The 20,252-nt window shown below is 42.1% G+C and overlaps 1 protein-coding gene across 1 annotated transcript in view; it reads right to left on the minus strand.

Annotated features, from left to right (window-relative positions):
- ACAA2 (acetyl-CoA acyltransferase 2) overlaps positions 1-20,252 on the minus strand; it is a 173,936-nt gene that overhangs the window by 39,781 nt on the left and 113,903 nt on the right. Inside the window, exons 5-7 of the mRNA XM_085629668.1 lie at positions 18,647-18,794; positions 10,824-10,999; positions 6,982-7,111 (exon numbers count right to left, since the gene is read on the minus strand). Coding sequence (XP_085485794.1) covers positions 6,982-7,111; positions 10,824-10,999; positions 18,647-18,794 — 454 coding nt within the window. The remainder of the gene's footprint in view (positions 1-6,981; positions 7,112-10,823; positions 11,000-18,646; positions 18,795-20,252) is intronic.

A 20,252-nucleotide genomic window follows, 5' to 3' on the forward strand; every position in this document is an offset into this window, starting at 1 on the left:
GACTTCAATCAGCATGTGGAAGCAGTTACAGATACATCAAGCCAGGCTTTAGTGGACTCCAGCAGGGCACCTAATTTGCAGCAATTTGTTTCAGCCGCTAAGCATCAATCAAGACATACATTAGATATTACTTTCACCAATCTCCCATTCGTTATGGAAGCTAACAGCAGGAAAGCCAACTCCTTTTGTTTGGTAAGCCCCCTTTTTGGTTACAATACTTGCAACCATAGTGGTTGTGGGGGAGGAGGCTTAGGGATAATGCTGATATAAGGAAGCAGGGGAGATCCAGAGCATGAGGTAAAGTTATTCCGTCTGATTTCTCAAACTACCTAGAGAACGCCATCACGTTTCTGAGGCGATACTACTCAGAGGTTTGGGCACTTCATGCCAACAAGTCTCTGATCCCAATTAGAAGTTGCCAATCGAAACGAAGAGGTCTCTCAGCTCCTTGGTTCACCCCAGAGCTACTAAGTCTCAAGACGAAGCTATAGCATAAACAGCATTCAAATTATTGTTGACCGATAAGGAACATTATAGGTCAGCTCTGAAAGATTATCATAGAAAAATTAAGAAAGTGCATCACACATTCTATATGGCCCAACTCAACAGGGCTGAGAAATCCTCAAGAGAGATCTTTAAACATCATCAAACTCGTTATGAACCCCAAGGCTATTATTCGAGTAAACAAGCCTCATGGATCTATGAAAAAAAATCAGCCACTGTTTTCGAAGAGAACATTTTCAAGAGCCACACGGAGCTGGTGGCTTAGTTGACAAATGAACCCACTGTAGGGGCCTGTGTTCAACCTCATGGTCACAGGTTCAAATCCCGGCGGGTCCACTCAGCCCTTCATCCTTCTGTGGTCAATAAAACGAGCACCACTGAGTTGAGTAACAATAAACATCTGTTATACAGCGCCAAGATACCCTTGGAGGAACGTGCGCTTTACAAATGCATATGTTATGGTGCAGGATTCAAAGTCAGACCAGTTGTCCTTGGAGGTCATGGTGCCAGAACCTGCCAGCCAGGTTGGAGCCAGTTTGACACATTCAGTCCATTCTCTACCATACAAACCGAACAAGTTCTTAGACGGTGCAGATCAGGCTCTCCGATGGACTCTTGCCCTCCTGCTTTCGTGCCCGCCTCAGCTGAAACTATATTGCCTTTACTCACTCAGCTTTTTAGTAGCACTCGACTGGTGGTGGCCCATAAATTAAATACAGCAAAAGTACTTCCCTAGCTGAAAAAACAGTCTGCTGACCCCTCGATCTTTTATCGAATTTCTACCTCATCTCGCTCTTCCCAGCTGTCAATGCACACTTACCCAACATTTTGGAAGAGTATCATCTTTTACAATACACTCAATCAGGCTATCATCTACAGCATAGTACAGAGACAGATCTGCCTGATGTAATCTGAGGTCATTAAATTTACTCTGAATGAAGGTAAAGGTGCTGCCTTTATAGTGCTCGATTGAACTGCAGTATTCCCTGCTTTTGCACACCTTACTGTTTTAGCAGGTAGCGGAGTTGGGCATCACAGACCAGGCTGGAGGTGGAGTGAATACTTTTTGGAGGAAAGTGAGCAGGAGATTTAACTGGCGACCTACAAGTCCGCTAGCAAGCAATTAAGGTTTGGAGGGGGGGGGGGGGGGGCAGAGGGCTCGCCCCTCAGCTCCACATTATTTAACATCTACATGGTGCGCCTTGCTAAACATATGGAATCCTTTGGGGTGATCACAATCTACTCTGATGATACCCAGCTGCTTTTGACCTTTGATCCCAACTCGGCAGACACAGGGTCCACCGTTCCTTCATGCCTAGCAAACACATTGATCTGACTACAAGAGAGCCATTTACAGCGCAATGCTGATAAAAGTGAGATTCTTCTCTTTGGGCGGTCATGTGAGTGAGCAAGGGATGTACAATTGTTAGCTGAAGGATTTTCTGCCTACCCACCACCAACTTCAGTAGCTAAGAATCTTAGAGTTAGGACTGACAACAACAGGGGTGTGGAATTTAATAAAATAAACATTTGTCCATGGGCCAGGGTGCTTCATAAATCTACTTGTCCTGTAACAAAATCCACTTGTCCCTTTGGTGCCATGTAGTGCGGCGACAAATTATGACAGCAATCTCATTATATAAGAGCTCTGATATAGCCTCTATGATTATGCCAGGGCTCATACCATAGTAGTGTTTGAATACTTGCAATCCCCTCATGTCACGTTTCCACAGATCTACATTCTGGGGCTGAAGGTAATGGTAAGCAATAGTTCCAGGGTCAGAATACCATTTTGAGTCTGTGCAAACCTACTAACTTCCATGTTTTAAGGGTTTTCAACAACTCTTCTCTAATCTTTCCAATACTGAGAAATGTTGGCAATTTACTCCTGACAATGGCAGACATAAACCTTCCAGAGTTGGGAAAACAGTGGTTGGAGGGACCTCTACACATGCATATTTGCTCATGCTAAAATGCAGTTCACAAATATTTTCTAGGAGTACTATTTCTTGACCTAATTCTGTAAATTCTTGGGAATTCACGAAAGCCGTATAGCTGCACTTAATGCCAGGACATATACCATGGGTGCACTTTTGAGACTTTCTTTAATAATTGGGCACCTAATTTGGTCTGGCGTGGACTATGAGTTTTGAGTTTATTCAAATTCTGTCTCTATTTAAGTGTATCATCTGGCTTCACTGTGAGTGACAGCATTCTGCTCTTTCACAAGGAGAATATCGGCACACCACGTAGTTTTGTTCAGTGCCAGTAACTGTGGCAGTGTGTGCTTTTTGAGACCAAAAACAACTTTTCCTTTTGCCAATGTTCGTTATAACGGTGAGGGCCTGGCAGCTCCCACACCAATAAGGTTTTACAAAAACCACGCCAAAACAAGCCATGCATTGATAAAACTAAAAAGCTGACCACCAATTTCACACTTACTGGCTTTGCCAATGGTTGTTTATTTCTGTTTCCCATAATCTTATTTCAACTGGTTATACTGATTTTTCATTATGAATATTTTTAGGAAATACTAGCACACATCAACACGATACTAAATGATGCTGCACAGAAATTGAACCTAAAGTTTTCCAGTGGTTTAGCTAAATGCGTTTTTCCTGCTTTGAATTTATTATGAACATTTTATTTTAAAAGCAAAGAATCATCAATCTTGCTTACAAGCCTCCGCAAATATTTGCATCAAAGAGCACTTTGGGAGCATTATACATAGCCTCATATTGCTAAACTTTGAAAACGTGTGTACACATTTTTAGACTGGAACCACAGTCAGTAGTGCAGTCGGAACTTACAACATTTACTTACAGCGCTCACCCGAATTATAAAGGCTTTCAATTAATGAACCATAAATACAAGTTTGAACAGCTTTAACATATGGACAAAAATATTACCTTAACTGCAGACAGTGCCCTTCCCTGATCCATTATGTGGTACTGCAAACTGGCAGCCAAAGGGTTAGTGCTGCAGGAGATTGGGTCTACTTGTCCCAAGGACAAAATATACATGAAAACGTGTTGCCCTTGACCCCAAACAATATCTCCTGGCCTTCAGGCTATAGGAATTCCACATCCCTGCAACAAGTTTGATTTTCACCCTCAGATGCTTTTGGTACTTTAGACTTTAGTACTTTTGTTTTGGCTTGATGCACTCAACTAGATAATTATTAGATCTTCCTTTAACTGCCCATAACACAGTTGCCTTGCTAGGCTACGAACAGATGTGAAGCACTGGCGTTCCCTGCCTCTATCCCTAGTGGGCCGCGCTGCCCTATTCAAGATGCTGGTCCTTCCACGCTTTTTATATATTCTTCAGAATTGCCCAAACCGTGTCCCGGATGCATATTTCGCTGCAGTGGAGGGCGAGGTCCGTGCACTGCTGTGGGATGGTAAGGCCCCTAGGGTGGCAATGAAAAAGTTGACAAAATGTTGGTATGATGGGGGCATAGCATTGCCGAACCTTAAGCTCTACTATTGGGCCTCACAACTGGTAACGGTAAACCATTGGATATATCACCCCCCCACTGATCCGGCCTATGCTCTGGACAGATACCAAACTGACAGTTCGGGTTATTTAGGTGTCCTATACTCACGCACCAGGAAAGGTAGATCTTTTGGACCCACCGCACACACACTAGGGGTTTGGCACCAAGTGAATACTAGACTGGCCTCGGCTAACACCCTTAACAAGGCTACGCCACCGTGGTACGCACAGAAACTAGGCATGCTGTGTTACCAACCAGGGTTCGACAAATGGGACATGATTGGTATTTCAGTGGTAGGGGATTTGGTTAAAAAGGGCTCTAACCTTCGATTTGAGGAACTCAGGGGACAATATCAAATGGCCCAAGGGGAACTATTTAGATACCTGCAAATACGACACACCCTACAGACGGCCTTTCCAAGCTTCAAGAACATACCAGACTCATCACCATTAGAAGATCGCTTGCTAGATGGACTACTACACTCGAAAGCCATATCTTTAACATATAAAAAAAATTGTAATAACTTACCCAATACCTTCAGTAAACTTAGAGAGCAGTGGCAAGGTGACCTGGGACCGATTGATGATGAAGATTGGCAATCGGCCCTTATGTCCCCTAGGGAAGCAGCCATCACACTCCACTTTCGATTGATACAGCTTAGGATTCTACACCGGTCATATATGACAGGGATTACTTTGGCCAAAATAGGCGCAAGACCGAATGACCTCTGTCTGAGGGGCTGCCAACAACCAGCCACCTTCTATCACACTATTTGGGTTTGCCCTGCTACGCATCATATATGGGAAGTAGCCACAAATCACTTACAGACTGCACTGGGAAAAGAGGTAGCACTCACACCACAGCTGGGACTGTTAAATGTCTGGGCAGCAACTGACCTTACTGACATCGAACAACAACTGGTGATGTTAGGATACACACTGGTCAAACGGGAACTGGAAAGAGGGGGGGCAACTCTACCGTCCACTTCTACATGGGCGAAGGAATTAGACAAGTGCATGATGGCAGAGAAGGAAGTATTTATAAACCAGGGGTGCCGCAAAAAATGGGACAGGAAATGGTCCAAATGGAAAGTCTATCGTGGAGACATATGTATATCCCCAATGGTGGAGTTAAAAATGCGCAGATGTGATTAATTAATTAATTAACATGCTTGGCTGACCCCTGTATATTGTATGAATGTATAAGTAACAATACTATCTGCTAATCGGTACTGTATGTATGATGGTTATCGAATGCAATAAAAATTATTTAAAAAAATGCCAGGTTGGATTACAGGTACATACTCTACTTGGACACCCATGATAAATTGGTTAAAATATAGCAAACTGAACAAAAGGCAGTGGCACGTGTGATTCTGGGCATTCATAGACTGGAATAGATTACTTGGATATCTTTATGAATTACACGGGTTCCCTATTGAGAAAAGGATCCTCTTCAAAGCTTTGGGTTTTACACATCATGCATTCTAATAAATGTAGCCCTCAATATTATCCATCCCGCCTTGTCCGTGCTCCAAGCTAGTGGCCAATCTTTTGGAGAGCCAGATGCAGAGGCAGCTCTTTTCAGTGCTAGCTTTCAAGGAATGGAATGTGCTGCTTCTTGCCTTGAAGAACATCTCCCAGGAACTCACTTTTAAGGAAGGCCACTAAGACCTATCTGTTTGCTTTAGCATGACACTCTGTTGAAGTTGCTGAGTGCTTTATAAATATATTCATTCATTCATTCATTCAATCAATGTGCCCTCAATTCTTTAAAACACTTCAAGGCTATGAAAACGGGGTAAGTAAATTCTTTAGAGCTCCAAGGCACATAGAAATAGAACATTCTTCAGATGTTGTGTTGCTGTGCACAAAGTCCTTTCTTAACAGAATGAGTTCAATATTTGATCGAAAGGAGCGCGTCCAGACGTCTGCTCATCAGTGACCAATTCATCTGCGGATTGTGTAAAATTCTAATTGAATTGTTCATTATTTGAACTATGGTGTATTGTCACTATTAACTGATTAGCTAACGTACCAGAACTAACTCTTTTTCATCCTTCTGTTATGTGCATGGCTTCTCAGTTAAAAAAAAAAAGAAAGAAAATAAACACTATTAGCTGACTGTATTGTAAATGCTAACCTGAAAAATAACACTTATTAATTATACAACAGAAAATAACTTCAGTGACACCCTAGGATAGTGGGTGTTTTTCAAAGTAGGAATAAGTGCAATTTAACTGGAGGTATTTTTTTTTTAGAATGCTTATTCCACAACAAAATATTGTATTACCCTCTGCTCTCAGCGTGAGTATATAAAATAAAGAATACATTGGCCATAGCAGAAAGTATTCTAGTAGATTGCAATCTTATGTGGACAAACGTGATGCAATTCATCAACACAGAATAAATGTCTATTGCTTATTCTCGCCCAATTGCAAAGGTACCTTTCGATACAGTGAACTTGCTTTAAGTGAAATGTGGCTGGTGAGTAGGTATAACAGGAGGATTCAATGACCGATTCAGAGGCCGTATGATTTGATTTTTTACTACGAACCATTGCAGACTACAAAGCGGTATGGCTTTTTAGTCTGGTTCAAATTTTTAAATATAAAAAGTGCGGGTGTCAAATTTTAGATTCATTCGTATATATTCTTGTAAGATGGTACATGGTGCAAAAGGATGCTTCAGAAAGTATTAAGTGCTTCTCAGAGGTAGGTTTGGCGACAAACATGGTACATTCTCACAAAACAGCTTAACTACGAGGAATATCAGGGACTGAATTTCAAACATGGTGGTAATTACTCCAAGAATACGCACTAAAACACTGATATCTCCACCGTCTATTAAACAGATGTCATAAAATAGGAATGTGAACGTTATTTGTGGTTTTTTCACGTTGCCACTATCTTTTCGCCATCCTTTCAAAACTTGATAAATGCCTGCATTTCCCGCAATTACATTCCCTATAAAACTTACCAATGCCCATGATATTTGGGTCACATCCAGACACATGATAGGCTACAATTCTAGCCAAAGGAGTGAGGTTATGCTGTTTGACTGCTTCTTCGCTGGCTACTATGACAGCACCAGCTCCATCAGACACACCCTAAGAATGAAGAGATAAAAGGTAACTATTACAAACAAGTAACTCTTAACCAAAATACTTTATTTCATAGCTAAATAATGCGAGTCTACCAGTACACGAGAGCATTAAAGAGTTACTTACCATGTAACCTTCTGTTCGTGGCATGCACTGTTGCAGATGCACATGCCCTGCAAACTCCTGCCATCTAGTGTTGGGTGTGGACGTTTGCACGATTCTTTTCCTAACAGTTGTATTTGAGTCACAATATCTGTTGTGACTTCACCATCAGCCCACAATGCACCAGAACAAAGACCCCATCTCGGATTGTTTTCCACTCAGTCGATAACTGGTGCAAGACTAATGTTGTGTCAAAGAATATAACCATGCTGAAGACATCTGTGATCACCGACGGGGAGGGGAGCGGGTGCATGCAAATCTACAGCATTACACATTAAGGACAAATGGTTACAGGGTATGTAACGTTTTCAATCCGTAGCATGTGTGGCCACAGACACACATCCTCTACACAAACTGTAAAACAATCTTCTCCTAAGCGGTGGCTAGCTGTTGGATGATGCAGATGAGATGAGCACTGCTTTGTCACATAAAGCCGGTCACATTGAAAACCACACCCTATCACCGAATAACTCCAAAAGGTCGACCATGAATCCTATATGAATCAGAGTGCTGCATGGTCTTGTCAGGGGGTAGGACACTCCATGTAAATTATTCATTATACTTAGCGGGTTTCCCAGACCTTCACGCTGTAGCCATGTGATAAGGAATTGGAAGGCAGATGATCCTTGCAAACTCAGAGTGGTGGACAGATACCCTGGGCTTTGCTGCCAAATTGTAATCAGTAATGCATACATTTGATTTCCGTTATATAGAAATACCCTTTGAACAAAAAGGAGGAGAAAAATGTACCAATTTGTCTACTGACCAAAACCTTTGCAAGATGGGTCGAGCTCAGACTGTAAGACTTGGGGATCTCTGGCACACTATCAGATAACCAAGCAGGCTTTAAGTTTAGGTCTTCACCACGTGACTACTGCCAAGTCTTCCAAGCATGTGTTGATAATAAAAAACAGGGTAAATGGTAGATTTCTAAATGTGGAGTTCCTAGACCCGTCGTAAGCTTCTGATTTACACAGGAATGAAAATATGGGGACAGTGTTCGACTCGTGCCTGAACGGAGAAATGTTGTCATTCTTCAGTTGGAGACCTCACCGGAAAGCCCAAGCAACAGATGTGCAAGAGTCAACAGCATGCTTTCCCCCATTCATGTTGGTCTCAAGGGGGCCTCGCAGACCAGGAGACAGATGGCGGATCTAATCCTGGTGCCTCCAATGTGGAAAGTGCTTCGGCCCACACTTCGTAACCCAAAGATGATTTTTTGTATCTACATGAAGTGCTTTATCAGGATACCACGGCTGCTTTATTACATGCTGTGATACTTTACATTTTCCCTGCATACAAGAGCGAGGCAAGAATGGCAGCTACCTGCTCTCTAGTTTACATCATGTTCGACAGATATCGGTGAAAATAATACAAAAATAAGCATTTACTCGTCCAAACTGAACACAATATATAATATATGTATTCCTACTCTACATCAATACTACTGCCCTGTTAGATCAAACATTGAATGGTTTACAAAACTGACTGACTTCAACCCTAACATTTCTAAAGTCCGTACAGTCGATGGTGGGTGAGACTGTAATCCAACATTTTAGTAAAAATGTGGTTTAATGGTGCATTATGATGCAATCATTGTTACTTACAAAGAGAAATAAACAAAAGATCATTAATACATCAGAATGGTTTGGCTAGGCATGCACACAAGGGTAAAAAAGTGTTTTCGTTCGTTTTCTCACCCTACTTTGAAACTTGGCTGCCACCACTTTCCACGATTAAAAGACCCAAATTAAAATGAGTCTCATTTTTAATACTAATAAACTTGAAAAATAATTTGTTACATCGGTGTTTTTCATGAGCCTCATTCTTCCAGTCTCCAGAGAACCCAATTACGAGTGACAAAACGTTGTTAGCAAATGTCACCTCTTTGACGCCACATGATGTAAACTATGTTCTTCGTGCGCTTGTTAACAACTACTGACCTTTCACTGAATTGGATCAAACAGGTAATGTTGAATGAAATGAAAACAGATTTAAAGTCCTCATTGTTAAGAATTATTTCTCTGATCTGCCTCCAATCTGGGGGTGCAGAGAATTCACACTAAATGCGAGTAACACCATGACTGTCAACAGAAAAATTCAGAAGGAAAATGAGTGGTCAGGAACCAGAGGATGTTAAGAGTCCTAGACCTAATTGGTGGTCACATTCTCCAGTATTGTCAGCTTGGGTTCATAGGATAGGAGTTTATGTAAGAAGGCATTTAGATAATGGTGGGGTGGGGGAACGGGGGGGGGGGGGGGGGAGGTTTACGGCCGATTAGCTATTAATATGAGGGCAAATCTTTCTCCAATGCATTCAAATAGTCAAGGTTAAAATAGTACCAGTAATAGCTGTATCCAATGGGCAGGTAGAATGAGGCCACAAAAGAGGTAAAATTATGGACACAATAACAGTTTATTCTGTATAAACTTATAAGCTGCCTTTGTGAAACGTTACTGGAGACACGAGCTGCATCACTCGGAACACATAGCTTTCTACATTTTTGCAATAAATTAGCAGGTCCCTCACTGGATTCCCGCATCCTCAATGCTGAAACTGATATCAAGACCTCCCTGGCGGCCAAAAGCTTCTGCTGGAAGGGACATGCAATGGCCACAGTCAAACAGAACCGTGGTGCTTACCTGCGAGTCTGAAGAGAGCAATTATAAAAGCAACAATATAGCGTGATATCCATGAAAAGTAAAAAAAAAAGGCTGAAATATGGTTTTCATTTAACCTGTTCTTATCTAATGGCTGTAAATGAAACACACACTTTAAGCAGAAACATTTTTGTATACCTAAAAATGTCCGTCAGGTAGGAGACATCCATTCATGTAAACACTATAGTGGTGAACGCCAAAGCACACCGATGGGACAACATCTATCACCCAGTCTACTGTGCTATTGGGATCCGTGTGCAGTGGACAATCTAGAAAATATCCTACTTATCTGTCTGTATTTTCCCAATGTGTGATGACCACCCTGATAAGATTCATACTAACTGATGCAGACATTCAGGTTTGGGGGAAGAAAAGAACAAAATATAAATGTTGAAGCAGCTGAAGTCGCTAAGGTAGCATTGACTAGGGACGCATTTGCCCATCAAAGGCCGGTAGCAATGCATCAAAGGCAAATGCTAGCAAATACTTTGTTGGCGCCGACCTATAAAAAAAGGTGAGTAAATAGGACAAGGAACATGCCGTGAGCTATATAAATAGCTATGATGCAAACATGGAATGCCTATTCTCTAAAGTACAAAATCCTGGTGCAGAGAAAGACCAAGCAATCCAGCAGACATAACAATTGAATATATTGAATAATGCTAAAGCAAGCGTCTTTGAAATGTAATATTTGTGTATGGAGAATGAAGTCATATGTATGCATAATGTACACTTCTCTTTCTTCATGCCCACTTTCAGAAAATGCTGGTGTGAAACAGAAGGTAAAATCAAGTCAGCAGAGAAGCAGATTGAAATGCACATGCAACACACAGATAGCTGTAATCAGTTCACAGGTACAGCATTAATTCAACAACCCAATTCATCCAATGCTTACTGAGGCGTTCCCAGCAGTGACGGTGCCATCTTTCTTGAAGACTGGAGCTAACTTCGCCAGTTGTTCAACTGTGGTCTGTGGTCTAGGGTGCTCATCCCGCTCGACTTTTTGGATTCCTTTTTTTGTTTTAATTTCAATTGGAGCCATCTCAGCATTAAAGTACCCCGCATCATTAGCTGCAACACAAAAGCAGGGGCTTTTGTTTTATGAACTTTGAAAACTGAACATACAAGTATGGAGTTTTAAACTTGGTGATTTTTAAGAGAGAGGAAAAGTAACGTTCTGAAGTTCCCTTTGAATGTGATAAGTTCTAAAAAGGAGATAGAAACATTATGCACACCAATATTCTGGGTTACCTGAGGGCAAGACAGTTTATTTCAGAATGCCACTTTAAATGCCAATGCAGTCACAAGGAAGGAACTTGAAAGTTCCACATGTCTGAGATGAGCAGCTAACAACGCACCTCTGAAACACCACATTTGAAATCCTGCTTTTTGGGTAGTATCATCAACTTGAAACAACAGAAAGTTTTAAACCAGATAAGTTGGTATCACAGAGGTTGTCCTACAGAGTGCCAAAAATAATAATTTGCATATTCAAACAACCCTCACTTATTTTTTAATCCCCAAAATATATTTGTTTGTTGATGTCACAGAAGCCTGCAAATCTACATAAACATGACTACCCCGCTAGAAGAAAAACTTAAGTTCATACCTGTTCAACAAAGTGGGAGCACGTGACAGAAACAACAAGACCATGCCTGGCCCCAGTCTGACCCCGCTGTTCACACCCTGGTATGTATAAAGAACGTGATTTTTGGGCATCAGACAAATATGGGTTGATTCCAGGTTCACTAATCAGATTTTAAATACTATGGCAGTTTACAAAACTTCCCTCTTCGGTCAAAATAACTGCTCTTCTTAAATTTAAAGATATGATTTTTTATTTGTTTCTAGTCTTATATTGTGATAATATAGGATTGGATTACGCTTGCTCTTTGCGACTTGCATTATTAAATAGTCAATATTTTGAACTATTGCAGGAAGATAAACTATGATCAATCTAATACAGAAATTAACGTTTATCTTCACTTTTATATGGGATTATCATTTACTGCTTTAAGCGATATCAGTTTGACCAAGCATTTCTGGTTATATCAGTTACAGAGTTTAAAAAGGCTCCAAAATGGTGGCATGCTCAACATACCAACCTGTGATCTCTTTGAGGCATGTTTTCAAGTATCAGGAAAGTAAGCCAAACAAATGATGTATTCAACTTTATGTTTGAATAATTATCATGTTGACAGCTAAACTGTTTTTTTATTGCAAGAACTGGTAACAGTGGTGGTTACAGATGTGACACTGGTTATCGCAATGTTTGATAAGCCTGGTTGTTATGGGCTGAAGATTCACGAAGTATACAGACACGATACTTTACATTTTCCCCGCATACAAGGGTGAGGCAAGAATGGCAGCTGCCTGCTCTCTAGTTTACATCACGTTCGACAGATATCGGTGAAAATAATACACAAAAAAAGCATTTACGCGTCCCAACTGAATAACACAATATATGTATTCCTGCTCTACGTCAATACTACTGCCCTGTTAGTCAGTTTTGTAAACTATTCGATGTTTGATCTGACTTCAACAAGAAGATTTCTAAAGTCCACACAGTTGATGGTGGGTGAGACCGTAATCCAACATTAGTGAAATGTGGTTTAATAGTGCATTTTGATGCAATCATGGTTACTTACTTTCCTCTCATTTTTGCTTTACTTTCAAAAGTGAGGAATGGATGATCCGGCTACCACAGAAGTTTACAACTGCGCAAAGATGCACCAAGACAAGTTATTCCTAAAACGAACTTTAATCTAATCATGAGACTCTTACGAATCATGGCACTATGCAATATCCACGGTCACAACTGAAGGTCTAAAACCTGTGTCCCTTAAGTACAGTGGTATCAGAGGTCAGAAAGGTATATCTCATACCAAGATGTAGCACAAAGAAACACTGGAAGACATGGTCAAACAACTAGCTGAAGTATAGAGACATTTGACACTATGATGGTGATTATGTGGAAGTATCAAAAACATTCTAACATAACTGGGATTCTTGATAGGAGGGAAAGGGGCATTAGGAGCAGTATATTTTGCCTTCTTGTTTCACACATTGCATGACAGTAGTGGCAATGGATGTGACGCCAGTCCTTACAGTATTTGATATACTTGTTGGTATGCTATAGGAGTCCTGAGAATGTGGATATTTGCTCTCATGTTTGTTTTCTCTTAAGGGCTGAAGACTGGCTTCCCAGGTTACATGACAACTGTACAGCTGCACAAATCATTCTAAAAACACGCTCATCTTGTGGGACTGTAATAAATCCAGTTAGATGGATATACCGAATGTCTCTAACACTTCTGACTCCACATTTAACATAAAGCAACATTTAGAACCAGGTACTTAAAGGAGGGAGAGCATGGGGAGATAAAGCAACAACAGGAAAACAAAGGGCCTGCATACAAACCGATCATAGTCAGCCCACCTTCCTCCCCACATGAAACTAAACCCCCTCTCTTGTGGGTCAGGCTGCTGCCCCCAAACTAGTGGGACCACCTAAACTACACTAAACTGTGCGGAAGTGAATTACAACTCAATCATCCTTTACAAATAAATCATTAGCAAATGTGATGTTTTGCTGGTGTCTGAGAAAATGGGTCAAGATACCTCCTGATGGGAATTAAGACTAAAGGAACTCTTCATCTAGTAAAGATTTCAATATTAATAGTCCATAGTAGATGAACTACATGGTTTTATAAGGGACTAAAGTGAGGAAGGCCTCACGGATGTGCTGTTGCATCAGTCACCCATGAACAAAATTCACAGGTGACAGAGCATTCAACGCAGAGGTTGATTAAAAATATTTCGAAAAGGGAAGCAAGACGTGTACTAAAGGTAAATGAGGGACAAGCATTTGAATTGCCAGACACAGCCCCAAAGAGAAGGGCACTATTTCCCTATGTTACACATGGAAGAAGGGGGATGCAAAAGCTTATCAATTTACCACTGTGCAGCAGTATTGTAACCAAAGAATCCTGTTCAGATAGAAAGGTCAGCTCTTACCCAAATAACATTCAACTGATCACCCAACATTAAGAAAAAGCCACTAATTGCTGTGTCTCCCTTATTCAGCTTTCATAGATTGCACGGCAACATTAGAGGAATTCTTTATTACTAACCATATGAAACTTGAACTATTGCTGTTCCAGCAAGCATTTCAGCAGGTATTCCTCCTCCAGTTTTCATTCACCTGTTTGAATAATTCCAGCTCGTCTATGTTATCACAAGCTAGACATCCCCTATTGTCGCTGGCACGCCGCCACTACTGCTTGGTCATCACCCAAAGCACGTCAAACAGGGTGATCTAAGCTGACCACTTCATACAGGTCACTGTGAGCATGATGTCCAGTCCTGGACTTTAGTGTGACAGCCAAACATATTTTATTGTAACCTTTGTTTGATTTCACTCACCTAATTAGACTGACACATGGGTGAAAGCAATAATTTGTTGGTGAAAGGCTACAGGCTGGAAAAGTGTTCATGAAGGAACTGGGGGAGGCAGCCACTATCATGGGATCACTTGTTGTCTGTTATACAATGTGGCCCAATAATATCTCATCTAGAGAGGATTGTTGCAGAACACATTAAATGCATTCTTCTGCAATTGGGGAAGCAACTACTAACTTAAAAAAGAAGTTGCCTAGAAAATCAATCTTCTGGGGTGCTGAGTTTGCCAGGCATCTGGAGATAACATACAACTGGGTGAATCCCCCAACAACTCAAAGTGTAATGGCACACTGACATTTGGGTTTCAATAAAGAGTTCAAAGGAATGGGGATACCACACAATATAGACGTGATGATATTTATAGGCATACACAAAAGCCAGGCTTTTGTTTTCAGGTTGACAGTAAGCCCATTGAACATCCGTCAGAATTCTGCTGGCATTAGGCTATTTTCTTCCAGTCGGGCCACGCTTCTGATGTAGCAGGCACCAGGCCATATCTAGAGCTACCAGAGTTCCATTTACAATCAGCTCTGTGCACAGATCTACATCAAAGTATGTTACGTGCTACTGCAACTCTGTCTTATTTTAAAGATTGATGCTTTGAATACAACCACACTAGCGTCAACTAGGTGCAGATGAACTGTGCCCTGAATCCCGTTCTAAAATAGCTGCAAAGTTCCAGACTGCAGCAAGGGTGAGTTGTTCCGGCAGCTTCTCACGATGAATCGAAGCTCAACGGCTGCTCATTTCACAGCTCGAAGTAGGTAAAGTAATTGCCTGGAATTGTTCGCCTCAGAGTGGCTCATCTGCACATCATGCCGTCAGGGTGGTGAAGTATCAGTACCAGCAGTGATGCATGGGACGGTGCTCCTGTGTAAGGCAGAGGGCACTGCACTCTCTTATTAACAATTGGGCATTTGACATTCTCACCTTCCCAGAGCATCATTTGTATTTTGAGGACTGGACCTGCAACTCTAAACCCAGGACTCCAGAACGACTCCCAGGGCTAGTTGGCTGACCTTCTGATCAGATGCCTCAGGGACAGAATAGGCCTCCAATAAACTCAAATCCAGCACCTGGACTTTGCCATCTGCAAGTCCTACCTTCCCATCTGGTGCCATCCTAGTCCTTCGAAGAGGGCCTGGAGGTGCTCTCAGCCCATCTGTGGATTCAGCAGAACCGGCGCATCTCCTCCATGGTGCATCACCTCTGCTGCACGACACATTGCTCTCAGGACCAATGCATCACTTCTGCTGCACAGCCTTCCCCGACACAAAGACTTTGCATTGCCTATTGCAGCCAATCAGAACTGCTGCTGGCCTGTGCATCTCCACGCAAGGGCATCACCTAACGCAGCCCACCGTAACAGGCGAGACGAGTCTCCTTGCAAGGACATTGCATCGTGCTTCACAGCTCCCCAGAACTGCTGCTGTGCAACACACCTCCTCGCCCGGACCTCACATCTCCTCTGCTGCACGGCGTAGCCTCAACGCAGGACTCCGCAAATCTTCACAACCAGGATTAAGGTACTGTGTTCAGCGAACCTAAGTGGCTCCCTGTAGCTGGCCCTTGCTTTATCGTGGTCAGCCTTATCTTGTTACTTTGTCCCAGTCTGGTACGATCAGATAACCTATAGTTGGCGCGTTGTGCTTTTGGGCACTATTTTCACTTAAATCTTTGAAGCTGCATATCTCTGCTTCTACTGATTGGATTTATGCTATTTTGGTCTTGATTTATTAAACTTTCTTGTGTTGAGTTTTCACTGTATTACTGGTTGAAGTGCTGCATAAATGCGTTCGAAATTGCCTCCAAGTTAAGGCTGACTGCTATGTGCCAAGCTACCATAGGGTTGAGCCCAGGTTAATTCAGGGTTTGCTTCACCCTGGCAATGATTGCGGTTCCTACTTGAGTATGGTCTCACCCCCTCAAGCAGTAGCTTAATGTCTTACTCCAGGGAAAAAATATCCATTCCTTCCCAGCTCAATTTCTTTCACCTGTCTAAAGTGAAACTGACTGAAGCACAGGGTTAAGGCACACCTTTCTCCTGGAGGATGGCCCTCAGCTCAAATCTTAACATGTAGTATGTGCACAAGCTATTTTTCCAAAGTGCGATACATATAACTAAACACTAGATAATTGCATTTGTTAAGTTGTCTCTTGTCTAGCTTTCTCTTTCCTTAGTCACTTGGTACAAGCTCCTGAAATAAAGACAAATAGCTTTTTGCACAGTAGGACAGACGACAACACCAGTGAAAAGGAAAACCAGCAAGAATACACAACAAGCATTCACAATGCAATAGGCCTGGCATTTGCGAGAGTTTGAGCTATTGGCATTATAAATGACAATGCCTTTTATTTATGTATTTTGAAAACCTGCAAGCAGTGCGTAAACACACACTTTGTACTTATTGTCCTGGTTTATGAGAAGCAGGGCTGGCAGTAACTGCGCCTCTTTTACTGCCTGCTTTGCTTCTCGTAAGCAAGGACTATAAGTACAAAGTGCATGTTTACGACCCGCCTAGTAGTTAATAAATAAAAAAAAAATCATTTACATGGCAATAGCTCAAACTCTCACAAATGCGAGACCTATTGCATTGCAAATGCTCGTTTTGTCAAAGCGTGTGTCACTTCACTCTGTAACGTTGTATTGCTCAAACGTTGAGATTGAAAAGGCGCACACGGGCAAATTGTGAGGACAGTTAAGGAATTCATTGCATGTCGCCGATCTCCTTTAATGGAACTACTTTAAGTCAAATGAAGCAAGGTTAGTCTGCCGTTTCATTTGGTGCGTTTCAACAGTATTACCTTTAGTCTTAAGGGTTTGGGTTCAATTAGTAGGTCTCCTTAATTTGTCCTGGTGGTCAGCATTTCATCACAAAACCTCTGGATATTGTTCAACTGTTTCATTCGATTGTTGTTTGGGGCTCAGTAAACCACCTTGCTGGGCTCACAATCACTGAACTTGTCATATATAGTGCAAAACAAAAACTATACATTGCTGTAGATTAGAATAGCCTCTTGTGGGGTGGGAGGGGGAAAAACAGAGATACATTTTAAATCATTGGCATGCTGTTTAGAAAATTGTGGTTAAACGCAGCATATGTTAAGCTACATGGGACACGTATTTGAATTCAGCGGCGAAACATGCTTTTTGTGTAGGTCAGATATCAAGGAAGAAAATCTTTGTATCACAGCGCGCAAGGTAACATTCAAGGGGAGGCAAAACCTTATTCACATTGTTGCTGTGAAAGCACCTCGTTTGCATTCCCTTGCCAAGTCTCTCACCATTCCTGCGAGGAAGGGTCCTCGAATAACTCTGAAGAGTATCCCTGGCCATGCCCCTTTAGTTTTTTTCTCAAGCCTAACTCGTGCTCTGCTGCCTTGTATGTATGTGATTTGCGCACCTGGCAGTCTAATGAAATGTACATGCCAAGACGCATCTAGTGGCAGCTGCCTAATGGCTTCTTGGTGGGTTCAGATGCACCTTTCCTTTGAATAGAGAGGAGTGTCTTCATGCCCAGAATGTCTTGTAGAAAGCAGGAACAAGGCTGCTGGATGCAACTGGATTATTTCAGAGGAGAGCAATTTTGTAATCAGCTGTTGAAAGGAGAAAGCCAACAACCAGCGAGCCAAGAAAAAGAGCACGTCTGTTATTGCCTACTCCGACGAAAACACTGGAGCCCGTCGACTCATTGGAAGGGTGGAGAGGGAAAGAAGGGAGGGAGGAGAGGGGGCAAAGGACACAACAAAAGCAAAACCAGCGCAGTGCTTGTGAAATGGACGCAGCGCTGGTAGAAATAAGTCACACCTGCAGTTCTCTGCATAGACCAGAGCCAGGCCACATCTGGGGCAACGGAGCAGGAGGCACGGTGCAGGAAGCAGCACTGAGACAACTGTGGCATTAAGAGGTGGTGGGAGGGAGGAGTGCTGTATTATAATGTAACCTGGTATGGCGCCAAAGCTGAACACAGGCAAACAATAACACAGCAGGAAACTAAGAAATAAATAGTCCCCAAAGAACAGATAACGAATCATTGCATAACGAGACAGTACTTAGTACCTGCAGCGTGGGAAGAACGGAAAAAGAAAAAAAGGGAAAAAGAGGCAGGACTGACCACGAACAAGCAAGGATTTTGAAAGGACACTAAAATAATCAAATCATAAGTAGGGGGATGGCTTTCAGGCCGTAAGAGAAGTTACAACAGGTCTCAAATGCTCGACCTAAAAATAGCAAACCCCTAACTTCTGCATACTCACCAGCTTTCCATCTCTGCTGTGTTTTGATTGCATATCCATCACAATCTTCTCTGCTGATCTTGTACTTTTCAGCCAGGTTTTCAGCAGTGATACCCATTGGGGTTTTAATATGTAAATCAGTAAGCCCGGCCCACAAAGTGTCTTCCATCTAAGTAAGGAAGGAAGAACAAACAAACATTTTTGTGTCCTTAATCCACAAGACAAACCACTTGCAGTTTAAAGTTGATTTCAGAAGAATAATCAGGATTTTGAGAATAATTGGAGCACATGGTCATAAGGGTCCATCTGTAAATACTACATTAATTCTAATAAAGAGCACGGGGAAAAGGCAAAATTATAATTGATTTCTAGGTTCGTCTTCATGAAATGTTTGAAAAGGCAAAAACATTCAAAAGCTGGTCAAAGTGTCTTCATTATATGGGGGCCAAATGTATGTTTTTATTTTACATTCAGCCACCCCTTTGCATATTTAAATGTGACAACACAAAAAGATGAACGGAATGCTGAACATCGTCAAACACTCACACCCTGTACAGAGATCTGGACCTAAATCCATCTGTTTTTGCTCACCACACCATTCCATTCCAGTACAGCAAAAAGACGATGGACGAAATGCTGAATACGGTCAAACATTTACCCTCAGAATATATGGCTGGGTCCAATCTAGGATGGCATGGTGAGCAAATATGTAAGTTGATGGACTTAACCCAGATCTGTGACGGGGGTTGGAGGGAGGAATGTTTGACAATGTTCAGCATTACGTCCATCATCTTTTTGTGTTGCTATTGTCGCTTCAATGAGAAGGGTATGCCCAGATGTGGGTCTGGTACTCACTGTGCCACTGGATTCAAGCTAGCCTGACTAATGAAGGGGAATACCCCCAAACCAGTCCCAGGATGCTTGTTTTCCAGTCCCGGGAGGACCGGCCAATTCCGGTTGGACTTTTTCTGATGAGGAGAAGGGTCAAGACTGATTTGCATATGGCTGGGTCCAAACTGGTGGCATGGTGAGCAAAAACCGATGGATTTAACCCAGATCTCTTGACTGGGGGTGAATGTTTGACAATGTTCAGCATTCCACCCATCTTATTTTTGTGTTGCTGTATTTAAATATGGGCATAGCTACCAAGTGTCTAATGATATGTGTGCCACATACAGTCGTCTTTTGTTTAGGTCTCGGCTGGCGTGGGCTGCGCACATGCGCAGTCTCGCTGGCGAGATTACATTTTTGGGGGTATTTCTGTAAAAGGCTTTAAGCCCCGCCCCTCTTTTCCATTGGCCGGCGTCACTGTTTATGCTAAACAGTGGCCAGCCATTGGAAAAGAGGTGTTTGTGACGTTTACTTTTGGCTTTTTCTGCTGTCCCACTTGGACGGCCTGGCCTGCTTTCCTTCTGAAGTAAAAGGTTTCTTATCTTTATCGGGCCAAACACATGGGCCCATAAAGATAAGAAAAAGAGCAAAAGTCTACGTCAACCGCGGCTGCCTGGCGAGGGCTTATAGACTTGTTTTTAACTACCTCCAGAGCAGTGCGATGCTGTACTTCTGATTGCTGCATGTATGGGGGCCGTGTGAAATAGTGAAAATAAGAGACATTAAGATTCCTTTT

Source organism: Triturus cristatus, chromosome 2_1 (genome assembly GCF_964204655.1).
Source record: "Triturus cristatus chromosome 2_1, aTriCri1.1, whole genome shotgun sequence".
Lineage (NCBI taxonomy): Eukaryota > Metazoa > Chordata > Amphibia > Caudata > Salamandridae > Triturus > Triturus cristatus.